Genomic DNA, 12,643 nt, shown 5'->3' with positions numbered 1-12,643 from the left:
CTCTTTGAGATATTTAAGGGGCCCTCTGAAAATTGGATGTTCTTGACGTCCTTTGATGAACGGAAGTTCTTCATTTTAGTACAGTCACATCTTTCCTTTGATAGCTAACAGGTTTTCCCCCTGTCCTTTTAGCGAAATCTTCCCTGACCTAAGGTCAGAAGGGTATTCGCTTATATCTCCTACCAAAAGATTTAAAGATTTTCTTTTACTATTTAATACCTTGATCCATCAAGAGTTTCCAGGAAATTTTGCATGTAGTGTGAGGTACAAGCCCAACTTCGTTTTTCTTACCCTACAGATAATGCAGCATTTTCCCAGGCCTCCTTACTGAATGGTCTCTCCTTTCCCCCAGTCGGCTGTGGCCCTCTGTCATGTACCCAAGTTCCGTCTGTCCTTCTCTTTCTTTCTCTCTTTTTTTTTTTTGGCATATGGAAATTTATTACTATCCTGCTTTCATCATCAAAACTTATGATCTTGTTCTTTCCTTCTTGCCTCTGTATAAGGCCAAAAGAGAGACATTGGCTACTTTGACAACCTTAAAGCAGACTCCAGGAATATCACCAAGAGCCTGTATGACCTTTGCGACCAAATCCAGCAACCAGAACTTCATCATTTTCCTCAATAAAATTCAAACAACCATCATTGGGTACAAAGGCTGTTATTTTTTATTTTTATTTTTTTGCCATTCTTGATTAGCTGAACCCTGACACACTTCCTGATGGCAGAATTTGGCTGTTTGGCTTCAACCCCTACTTTTTCAAGCACAACTCCCTTGGCATGAGAAGCATCTCCAAAAGGGTTGGCCTTCAGGGCTGTGCCCAAATGGGCTTTCTTGTACTGTTTATCATGCCACTTCTGGTCTTGTCGGTGGCTACGGAGCTTCCTGGTGGTACGAAGACCGCGACACTTGCACATCCTATAGGTGCCATGGGTCTGAGCGAAAGCTGTCCTTCTCTTTCATTGGTCAGCTGTTCCCTGTACCACTACGCTGCTCATGGTGGGTCCCCGTCAGAGGCACAGCCACCCGGAAGCTAAGGAGGCCCCTGCATGAGACCCAGACAAGTCAGTGTATTCACACGGCTCTTTTCTTTTTTGGATAAGTGGGCAAAAGAGTGATATTTGGATTGCTATTGTTTAAGTCCACTGTCTCTTTCCTTCCTGCCTGCCCCTCTCGTTTGACTATGAAATGCTTACGTGTGGTTTTCATCCCAACAGGCTGAATCCTGCTTGGGGCTCACTGAGCTTCTTGGATGTGTAAGTCAATGTTTTTGTCAACTTTGGAAAACCTTTGGTCATCATTTTGGCAAATATTTTTTTTCTGTCCCATTTCTACCTTTTTCTACTTCTCAGATTCCAACACACATTTGTTAAACCCTTTAATATTGTTTGCCAAGTGCCTGAGACTGATTATTTTCTTCAACGTTTCCCTCTCTGATTGGATAATTTCTTCTTCAGATTGGATAATTACTGAGACTTCCCTGGTGGCACAGTGGTTAAGAATCCGCCTGCCAATGCAGGTGACACAGGTTCGTTCCCTGGTCTGGGAAGATCCCACATGCCGTGGGGCAACTAAGCCCGTGTGCCACAACTACTGAGCCAGTGTGCCAGGACTACTGAAGCCCACGTGCCACGTGCCAAAAAAAGATTGGATAATTACTGTTGGTCTGTCTTTTTTAAAAATTTATTTATTCACTTATTTATTTTTGGCTGCGTTGGGTCTTTGTTGCTGAGTGCAGGCTTTTCTCTAGTTGTGGCGAGCGGGGGCTACTCTTTGTTGCGGTGCACAGGCTTCTCATTGCAGTGGCTTCTCTTGTTGCAGAGCACAGGCTCTAGGCACGCGGGCTTCAGTAGTCGTGGCATATGGGCTCAGTAGTTGTGGCTCATGAGCTCTAGAGTGCAGGCTCAGTAGTTGTAGCGCACGGGCTTAGTTGCTCCGGGGCATGTGGGATCTTCCTGGACCAGGGCTCGAACCCGTGTTCCCTGCATTGGCAGGTGGATTCTTAACCCCTGTGCCACCAGGGAAGTCCTACTGGTGTGTGTTTAAATTCACTGACTCCTTCTTCTGTCACCTTCAATCATCTGTCAAGCCCATCCAGTGATTTTGTCATTTCAGTTATGTACTTTTCATTTCTAGAACTTTCATCTTTTTTTTTAACAGCTTCCATTTTTTCTACTGAGATAGATTCCTTTTCACTCACTAGACCTTTTCACTCACTCACTAATTTTCTTTGAATTATTGAATATCTCAAAACAATGACTTTGAAGTCTTTATCTGTCAAATGTAATAACACTGGGCTCAGGGGTGGTTTCTATTGACTGCTTTTTCCCCTTGATTTTGGCCACATTCTCTCTTTTCTTTGCATGCCTAGAGATGTTTTATTGTATTTTGGTTGTTGTGGATGATAGGTTACAGTCTCTAGATTCTGTTATTTTCCTCTGAAAATGAAAACATGTGCCTTCCAAGGCCAGATCACCAGAGACTGAAGCTTCTGCTTTCCTCCCCTTTGGATTCCTGCTCTGGGGGAGGCCAGCCCCCATGTTAGGAGGACACTCGAGCAGTCCCCGGAGAGGCCCAAGTGGGGAAGAACCGAGGCCTCCTGCCAATGACCAGCACCACCTGAGTAAAGCATTTCAGCAGCCCATCCACAGCCCCAGTGAAACCTTTATTTTTTATTTAAAAATTTTTTTTGGTCTCACCGCGTGGCATGCGGGATCCTAGTTCCCCAACCAGGGATCGAACCCATGACCCTGCAGTGGAATTGTGGAGTCCTAACCACTGGACTACCAGGGAATTCCCCCCAGTCAAGCCTTTAGATGATGGAAGCCCTGGGTGACATCTTGTCTGCAACCTCATGGGAGACCTTGAGCCTTGAGCCAGAACCTTCCAGCTCCCCCACTCCCGAATTCCTGACAAAGCAATTGCATGCGATAATCAGTGTTCACTGGTGTTTTTAACCACTGGATTTTGGGGTCATGTTATATGCAGCAATAGGTAGTGAGACAGGGTGAGACTGGAGGATGTCTTCCTCCAGGGTGCAACCCCAGTTCCCAGGGCATGGATCTGGTGTCTCAGCGGCTCAGCCAGGGACGTTCACAGGGCTTGATGAGGTCCCCACTCGGGCCGGGCCAGAGCTCCCACAGCAGTCATTTTCTGGTCCGTCTGGGGTCCTCACCCCAGCCAAGGGCAGTGGAACATCTTAGACTCCCCTCTACACAGTGGCCTCTCCTCCAGTGTCCTCCCCACAGATTCCAGCGCGTCACTGGCCCTCGGCTCAGTGGTACGGGCTGCCCCACTTGGACTCTGTCCCTCTGTGCCAGTAGGGATAGAGAGCTGGGTGGGCGGGCAGGGGGCGGTCAAGGTGTGCCTCATAAAGTTCTCTTCCCTGGGGAGCGCAGTCCTGCCCTTCCCTTCCCCCACCACCTGAAAACGGTTGCCTCATCTCTTTTGTCCGTATTATGGTTGTTTACAGTGGGAGGTGCAGTCAGGTCCCAGCTTCTCTGTTATAGCCCACAGCAGAAGTCTCAATCAGATTTGCTTTTTAAGAGAGTCTTCTACATTTGTGGGAAAACTGGTGAGCTCTGACTCAAGTCTGGGATTTAGTTAACGGTAATGACCAATTTTGGTGTCTTAGTTTTGACAAAGCTGTGGAAATGTAAAGTGTTGACACTAGGGGAAGCAGGTGGGGGGGACTCTATACTATATCTGCCTCTTTTCTGTAAATGTAAAATTGTTCCAGTAAAATAAATAAAAAGGACCTCTCTGGTTGGGCGGCAGGGGAAGGAGAGTGGCTCCTAGTGGCCATTCCTGCTGTTCCTGGTCAGTCCCCAACTCAGGCTGGTGAAGCCCCTCATCTGTCCAGAACAGAAGCGGTCCAAAGCGCTCCGCAAGCTGTTACCAGCGCTTATATCTCTCGCTGCAGGTCCAGGACTTAGGAAGAGCTTTTATTTTCTCCTTTCTGCTGTTCTGGGTTTTAATTTCATGCAATTTTCACAATTAGAAAAAGAAGCGCTGCTTTAGCACAAAACAATGTTTCTTTAGCCGAAGCCTGAGCGAGTGGTGAGCGCTGGCGGAGGGCCCTGCCCTGGCTGGTCCTGGATCTGGGCAGTCCCGTGGAGAATGGGGGTGCAGGGGCCGCAGGCGGGGTGTTGGGCAAGGTGGAGGTCACCCGTCTTCTCACCATCGCTCTCCGTTCTCGGGTGTCCTTTCCTCCGCTCCGAGAGACCCGGAACTGCAAAACACGAGCAGCCCGGCTGGCCGCCGGGTGGAGTGCGGTCGGGGGCGGCGGGCGTGGCTTCGCGGCGCGTGGCCAATGCGGGGGCGGGACTGCGGGGGGCGGGGCCAGGGCGGAGGGAGCCCTGGGGCCGGCCCGCCGGCCCCGCAGGTCCCTAACCCTGGAGCCCCAGCTGCTGCCGCGCCCGGTTCCCATTGTCCCCACCCTGCGGCTTCCGGAGGAGGGCAGCCTGTCAGGTGCGAGCTCGCGCCCTCCGGGGAGGCGGGCTCTAACCCGGCGCAGCCGTTCCTGCCTAGCAGCCTCTCCCAAAGGGGACACTGCCCTAGCAGTGTCACCATTTCACACACACACACAGGCCTTGCAACCTGCCCAAGGTCGTGCAACTAGGAAGAGAAGGGCTGTGGGTTGAACTGTGTCCCCCCCCCAAAAGGTGTGTTCATAAACTTCCGCCCTGTGAATGTGACCTTATTTGGAAACAGGGTCTTTGCAGATGTTATCAAGTTAAGACGGGGTCATCAGGTGGGCCCTAATCCAATCACTGGTGACCTTACAAGAAGAGAAAACAGAGACCAGTGGACACAGGGAGAAGGCCCTGTGAAGACAGAGCCTGGGAGTGGAGTGATTCTGACTCAAACCAAAGAACACCAAGGACTGCGGCATCACCAGCAGCTAGGGACAGGCAAGGAGAGATTCTTCCAGAGAGCCTTTGGAGGGAAGAATGACCGTGCATTCACCTTGGTTTCAGGCTTCTGGCGTCCAGAACTGTGAGAGAACAACTTTGTGTTGTTCTGTGGTACTTTACCAGCAGTCCTCAGGTACCAGCACAGGGGGAACCAGGACCGGAGGCCGGGCAGTCCATCCCAGGCAGCCCTGGCACCTGGAGATGAACATGGGCTGTGTGTACCCCCAGGGGACTCAGCCAGCCTGAGAAGGGATCAGGGAAGGCTTTTGGAGAAAGTAGTATCCCTGCTAAGACCTGGCATGGGGATGAGAAGGGGAGAAGTTCAAGTTGGTAACTGTCCAGGGGTGGGTCCATGTGGCTGTCCAAGGGGACACATCCAGTGAGGAGTCAACTTTATTGGCCAGGAGCTCTGGGGAGAGGGCTGGGCTGGAGAGGCAGAGCTGGATGGCCTCCGCATTTCTGAAAGTGGGATGCAAGTCTCACTGAGGAGTGGGATTGGTGTGAGGGGCGCTGGGCAGCCATAGCAGAATTTTAAGCAGGTGGGTGACATGGTCAATTTTGTGGTTTAGAAAAATTCCCCTGGCTGGGTGCGGAGAATGAACTAAAGGGGGAGAAAGCAGGCGGGGAATCAGTGAGTAGAAAACTGCCTCTTTTTTTAAAAAAATTATTTATTTATTGTTGGCTGCATTGGGTCTTCGTTGCTGCATGCGGGCTTTCTCTAGTTGTGATGAGAGGGGGCTACTCTTCGTTGTGGGGTGCGGGCTTCCCATTGTGGTGGCTTCCCTTGTTGCGGAGCACGGGCTCCAGTAGTTGTGGCACGTGGGCTCAGTAGTTGTGGCGCACGGGCTTAGTTATTCTGCGGCATGTGGGACCTTCCTGGACCAGGGCTCGAACCCACGTCCCCTGCATTGGCAGGCGGATTCTCAACCACTGCGCCACCAGGGAAGCCCCCCAAAACTGCCTCTTATTTCCAAGTAAGAAGCTGAACTAAGGCCCTGGTTGGGGGGGGGCGGGCAGAATGACAGGGAAGGAGAGGCTGGCTTAGAGGAGGGTTTAGGAAGTGGAATCCTGAGGAGGGGTGAGCCCTAGGCTGGCTTGGGTGGAATCTCCAGGAAGCAGCCTTTGGTGGGGGCGGGGGAGGTGGGGAAGATGGTCCTGAGGTTGCCCTCAGGACCTGACCATGGTCCTGGGCTGTGGTTTGTTCCTGCAGGTGACCACCAAGACTGATGACAGACACCTCAGGCCTCTCAGGGGCTCCTGTAGGTCAGCCCCAAGGCGGATGGAGAGAGGGGTGGGCAGAGAAGGTGGGGAGGCCTCCTGCTCAGGCCTCCCAGCCAGCACTTGGACGGGGGACTTCTCAGCAGGGCTTCAGTCTCCAGGTCTATGTCCCAGCCTGACAGGGAGCCCTGCTCAGAGGAGGGTCGGCCCATGTGACCTGAGGGGCTTTACAGCCTGCTGGCTCCTGTGGGCTGGCCCGGTGAACTGCAGTCGTCCTTGGGCTGGGCAGGAGCTGAGGCAGAGCTGGGCCTTTAGAAAGGCAAGTTTCCAGCCTGGGGAACAGAGCGGTCTGGGCTGGGAAGGGGCTGCTGAGAAGGTCTGGGGGTGGGAGGCCCCTGCCACTGCTAGGCCTGGCTCTGGGCCTGTCCTGGGCTGAGAAGGGGGGCCTCTCTCCTCCCTCCCTTGGAGAGAGGGGCCACCTGGGGCACGGGAGGAGGGGCAGCTTGAGACTGCTGGTTTCCACTTGGAAGCCCTCTTTATTTGGCCAGGGATGGAGAAAGGCTGGGGTCAGAGTGCATACATCCCCATGGAAACAGCGATGAGCCTGGCCCCTGGGGGACCCCGGCCCTGGTGAGGGATTCGGAGGCCAAGCCGGAGCTCGGGGGCTCGTTTGACTAAGGGGCCTGGGTTTTGCCTTGGCAGCAGCTCTTACAGGGAGGTCTGGGCCAGGAGCTGCAGGACCTGTGTCGATGGGGAGCAGGGCGGCAAAGTGGGCTCCAGCCTGGGCCACACAGAGATCATGGAGTGGGCCGTGCCTCCTAGAGCCGTATGCCCCATGGCTGGTAACAGACGGCAGGCAGCCAGAGGTGGCGTGGCTACAGACCTTTCGGCCAGGGGACTCCCAGCTCCGCTTGACCCCTTGATCTGTGGCTGCCAGGCTGGTCCTCGAGCTAGCAGGAAGGCCTGGGATACCCTGGTCCTAAATGCCTTGCCCAGTCCAGCCTCGGCCTGAGAGGCTGGGTGGGGGGCAGCAGTGGGGAGCTGAGATGGAGGGCAGCTGAACCCCGGCAGGCTGCCCTTGCCCCCTGAAACGCCTTTCCTCTGTGCTCACTACTTTATACCGGGAGTAGACTCCCAGTCCCTTGGTCTTCTGCAGTCTCTCCTCTCTGAGTGCAGAGTTTCATTTAGAGAAGTGATAAGAGCCTCAAAGAGATGGAAACAAGGTTCAGCCCCAGCTGCTGACGTCTTTGAGTGCCCCGCAGCCCTCTGGGCCCACCGGACTTGGGGCTTCCACTCCCATGGCCCTCCCCAACCTGCAAGGGGCGCAAACGTGCAGATGAGGCCCTCCCCACCCAGGAATCTACATGCCCAGGACCTCCTTCAGTCCTGTGAGGACCTCTTTTCCTATGCACTGAGGGAGACCCAATCATTGGAAATCCACTCTCCACGGGAGAAACCCCCAGTGTGTGCGGGACTGGGGCTGTCCAGCTGGCCGACTCGATGAAAAGGGCTTAGGACCCCACAAGACAGCAGGGCTGGGCCCAGGGAGGCCTGCCCTGGGCGGGAAAAGATCAGCCTGCCCCAAATAACTTTCTTCAAGAAAATCCAAACACACACTTTCATGTTTTGAATAAATTTACATGTTGATTGCACTATTCTAAATGCAGATTTTTTTGGTTTTGAAGAGGAGCCCTAATTCCAAATCTGTGAAATCAAATGAGATATGGTGGTATTTGTCTTGCACTGCAGGGATTTAAAGGTACTGGGGAGGGAGACAGTTTTCAGACTTGTGCCCCAGAGGGATCCCGGGACCAGAAAGGGCACCTGTTCTCCTCCCCACAGCCAAGAGACATGGCAAAATGCAAATGTGAATGGGCCAGCACCCAGCTAGACACCTTCCAGGGGCTCCTGGCGGCCAGAGGTGAGTCCTGGCACTGAATGATGGGGGAAGGGCGTCTCTTCTGGTTGCTCAGGCTCCCCAGAATGCTGCAAGGGTGCAGCACACAGTAGGACCTCACCGTATAGCTCTTGGATGGAAGGGTGAAAAATTCTGTAATCCCTTTCAGCTGGACACGGGGGAGGGTCTCCCCCTGGCTCTAGCGTTCCCTAGGCCACCCCCTGCTCTGGTGGGAAGCAGCTGAAGCTTGCAGCTGCTGGCACTCTTGGGCCTGCCCTGTCCCTCTTCCCCACCCCAGCCTCACTAGAATGGCACAAGCCCCAGCAGTTTCAGGGCCTGGGAGCCCTGCCTCTGACCACGGTTACCCCACTGCTCCCAGATCCAGGCCAGACCTGAGCCTGGGAGGTGGGGAAACGGCTGAATCCTCGCCCTGCAGATATTCTGCAGAAGACGCCCCACCTCCCTGCCCGCACCGCGCCGGCCAGTCTCTCTCCGGCCTGCAATCCCCGCTCCCTGTCGTTGTTTGTGACCATCTATGCCAAGTTTGTAATGTGCGTTCCAGGAGTACAGACACGGCGGGTACCTCTGCACCCTGCTCGGCAGTCCCTGGAGCTCCCTCCACAGTGCTCCCCTGCGAGTTCCAGCTGGGCCTCGCGTGCAGGGCCAGTTCAACCTGACCTCCGCCTTCCCGGATCCCAGCGGCTCGACCAGGCCCCGCGCAGAGCGCCTCCTGACCCGGGAGCCTTCTCTCCGCCCCGAGGCAGGGGCGTGGGTGACCAATTGGGTGAGGGCCCTGCGGCCAGCGCGGGCTGACCCTGCGCGTGGTGCTACGGGCGCAGGGCCCGCGGTGCGGCCGGCAGGGAGCCGCCTCCCACTTCCCGGCTCCAGGGCCGCGATCGCGCGGGGCGGCCTCGCCGGCGGCGATTGGGCGCATGGCCGTGACGTCACCACGCGCGCGCGCTCCGGACTCTGGCTCCAGGCTCCGGGCTTTCGGTTGAGCCGCCGCCTGGCGCGTGCCCGGCCGAGTAGCGGGAGCGGGGCGCGCTCCCGGCGCCAGTCTGAGGCGGCCCGCGGGGTCCCGCGCCCCCGGCCCCGGCCCGTGCCCTCGATCACCGGCCCCGGCCTGCGCCCCCGACTCCCAGCCTCCGGCCCACGCCCGCGCCACGGACCCGCCACCACCGCCCCGGCCCGCCCCTCGCGGATTTGAAAAGCCCGGCCGCAGCCCCGCGAGCGCGGCAGCCAATCAGCGGCGCGCACTTTCCCGCGGCTTCTGCGAGGCGGCGGCGGCCCGGCGGCGGCGGCGGCGGGCGGGAGGCGCGGGGGCGGGGTCGGCGCCGCGCGCGGAGAGCCTCGGCCTGGCCGCGCTGCGCCCGCCGCCGCCGCCGCCGCCGCCGCCCCCTCCCCTCCCTCGGCCCTCCCTCCCTCCCTCCCCCGCGGCCCCGGCCCCGGCCCCCTCCCCGGCCGCCGCCGCCGGAGCCGCCGCACCGGAGAGCCGCCGCCGCCGCCGCCGGAGGATGCGCCGCACAACAGGTCACTGGCGCCGCCGGCCCAACCGCCGCGGGCCTGAGGGGCGGAGGGCTGAGGGGCTGAGGGGCCGGGCGGGCGGGCGGGCTAACGGGGCCGGGCGGGCGGGCGGGCGCGGCCATGTTGGGCCCGGCGGCCGGCGGCTGCACCTGTGCCGGCCCGCGGGCCGGGGCCTTTGTTCGCTGCGGCGCCCAGCGGGCCGGGCCGGCCTTTGTGAGGCGCTGGCCGGGGCCGGGGCCGGGCGGCGGTGGGAGGGGCGGCCGGGGCCGGGGAGGCGCTTTTTGTCTGCGGAGGGTCCGGGTGACACTCGGACGCCGGCCGTTGGTCAGCGCGGGCGCCCGGAGCCCCGGGCCTTGGCAGGTGGAGGCGCGGGGACCCCGCCCGGGGCTGCCGGCCCTCGGCCCCCAAGCTTGGCCAGACGGCGGCCCCGAGGCCCCGGACGCGCAGCGGAGCGGCCCGGCCGCACGGCCGACTCTTCCCCACTCGCCAGAAGGGCGGTTTAAAATCTCGGCGTTTAAGAGATGCTGGTCTCGAGTCTGGGCAGAAGGCGCAGGACCCGGTGCAGCCTTAGTTTTTTCTCCCTCTCGCCGGTCCGGGACGTGAGTGGTCACAGGTTTGACATGCGGGGGGAAACTTGGTCTCACTGGGACGTTAATCATTCTTAGGCAGGTAATTAGGGCTCCGGGGTGTGTGCGCGTGTAGCAGAACAGGGGACCCATTCGGTTAGGGTGACTTCAGAGCGAGGTTAGGGAGGTTCTTCAGGACTGACAGCCCGCGCTCAGACTTTCAAGGCCTTGACTTTTAAATGACTTAAACGCCAAGATGTGTGTTCCCTAATAACTAAACAAGTTAAAAACCTCACGTTGCTACCACGCGTCGATTATACCGACTCCTACTTTATGTATTTTAAAATGATATTATCAAGATGGAAAATAAGTTAGGAGCCATCTCATGTATGAAGTTGGGAATTTAACTTTTATTTTCCCAAATGTTTTAAATATCCTCGTTACATATTTAAATGTGACGAGAGCACCATTAAAAAAAGCACAACTCTAATCAGTACCACGAAGGAAACAAGTCCTGGGAGCACAGTCCTTTCCTGGTGTGCTTGGTGTGTGCTCCTGTGCCTCACCACCGACCGTAGTTCAAATCTAAACTGCCGACTGGAAGTGAAGAGGACTCATGCCTTAAGCACGATTACTTTGAGTCATTTCCTTTCCTTTTCTTCCATTTTCTCAGACGCCCAGCAGCCTTCATTTTTGGGCCAGTGGTTGGTAAAGTGAGGACTTTCTGCAGGGTTGTGAGTTTGCGTAAGCTTTTGTGAAGAACTGTGATCTATGTAGTACAAAAATCCTCCCCTCCTGACGGCATTACTACAGATCAGGCTGGCCTGGGATTCCAGTGGTAAACATTCCAATTTAAGAGTATTAGAAAAATAACTTTCTGAGTTTCAAAAAGTGATGGGCATGGGACTTCCCTGGCGGTCTAGCGGTTAAGACTCTGTGCTTCCAGTGCAGGGGGCACGGGTTCAATCCCTGGTCGGGGAACTAAGATCCCGCACGCGGTGTGGCACGGCCAAAAAAGTAAATAAATAAAAAGTGATGGCAGTTTATTCTGTGTGCACTTTTATGATATATTCATATGTAACGTCTAAACTAACATAATTTGAAATTTGTGGAGATACAGAACAAAACAGTAAGGTAAACAGGCTACCACGTGTGGCTACTAGGCTTATGGTTTTTATTCAGCTTATTTAAACAGGGCTGTTAAAATAGTACCTGCTCAAATGTGAAGATTCAAATGGGAAGAATTAAGTCAGAATTGTGAGAATTAGAAGTTAGGAATTAGAGACCCTGTGGCCTAGTTATGGAAGAGGGGGTCAAGCCTTCCATTTATTCGGATGACTTCTCCTCCTACAAGTAGTACAATTTTAAAAGGTTTACTCATATGGCAGAATATAAACTAATTAATTTTTTACGATTTGATGTGTCAGTGTAAAACATGTAAAAATAGGTGGAATTATACTTACTAAGAAGTGCTGGTGAGAGGATAGAAAACACTAATAAAATGTGTGCTATATGAGATATAGGATTGCCATTGAGCACACACAAATGGATGTGCTAAGATGATGCTGAAGTTCCAAATTTATTTTGCCCTGCCCTTTTTAATCTACACAAATAACCTTTCTAAGTAAACACTTTAATTAATCAGTGGGAACTGAAGATATAAGGCTTTTTACATACATATTCTAGTATACAGTTTTTGGTTGGTGGTTTTTTTTTTTTTTTTTTTTTGGTTGGACTGCTTGGCTATAGAATGTATGCAGATTTGGATAAGCATCTTAGTCTTCTGAGCTTCACTCTTATCTCTGCTGGACTGCACTAAATGTGTCCTTGTTCCCCAAATATATGGTGCCCTATACTGACCCAGGCCTCTGCATGGACTGTTGTTGGGTGTGGACCACTGCTTGTCCTCCCTTTTGAGCACAGAGGACCCAGCCCTTCAATGGCCATATGTGACTTTTCTCCCCTGTTGGAGAGCTCTTGAGGTAGGACTCTTATAGCCTTGGGCAGCCTGGCCTCTGCTGGTGCCTTCTCATGTCAGGCACTCAGTGAATGCTGAATAAATGGGCATATGACTTGGGATAAGCAACCCATTTCAATGCCAGCATGTGGCCTGTTTGCCTCTCTTTTTTTGTAAGTCATGTTGGAGCAGAAAGGGACCCTCTGGAAGAAGCTGAGTATGGAAAGTAAGGGGCTGGCCTAAGGTCACCCTACTTTAATTGGGGAGCTGAGACACTGTTTGCTAGGCAGTGCTGTTTCTTTTCCTTTTCTCATCATAGGTAACTCAAATGTTAAATAAAAATTAACTATGAAATATTGCAAACAAATAATAGAGTAGACCTGTATCCACCACCAGGATGAATCAAGCAGTGATGTTTCTACTGTACTTCTCTGTATCCCTGGGCAAAGTAAAAAGAATATAAAGTACACAAAAGCAAGAGGTGACATGGAAATTCCCCAGGATTATGCTTATACTTTACAAACTGCCTTTATGTGATTTGTTAATTTCATTTTTTTTAGGAACTGT

At 54.4% G+C, this 12,643-nt stretch overlaps 1 protein-coding gene and 1 pseudogene across 6 annotated transcripts in view; one reads left to right on the top strand and one right to left on the bottom strand.

Moving 5' to 3' along the window:
- Positions 1-428: 428 nt before the first annotated feature.
- On the bottom strand, positions 429-915 carry LOC132483804 (small ribosomal subunit protein uS12-like; annotated as a pseudogene).
- Positions 916-9,452: 8,537 nt separating this feature from the next.
- The window catches only part of NSD2 (nuclear receptor binding SET domain protein 2), a 77,199-nt gene continuing 74,008 nt past the window's right edge, over positions 9,453-12,643 (top strand). Inside the window, exon 1 of one of the 6 annotated variants that reach the window (XM_060106989.1) lies at positions 9,453-9,559. Coding sequence is in view for 2 of the 6 variants with exons in the window: in XM_060106966.1 (XP_059962949.1) it covers positions 10,075-10,152 (78 nt within the window). In the remaining 4 variants the exon portion in view is untranslated. Of the gene's footprint in view, positions 9,560-9,851; positions 10,167-12,643 lie in introns of those variants that run through there. The other 5 variants (XM_060107013.1, XM_060106997.1, XM_060106966.1 and 2 more) reach the window with 5 other exon arrangements.

This window comes from Mesoplodon densirostris, chromosome 1 (assembly GCF_025265405.1).
Source record: "Mesoplodon densirostris isolate mMesDen1 chromosome 1, mMesDen1 primary haplotype, whole genome shotgun sequence".
Lineage (NCBI taxonomy): Eukaryota > Metazoa > Chordata > Mammalia > Artiodactyla > Ziphiidae > Mesoplodon > Mesoplodon densirostris.
The sequence above is the reverse complement of the archived record's forward strand: the minus strand, read 5'-3'. Positions and strand labels throughout refer to the sequence as shown.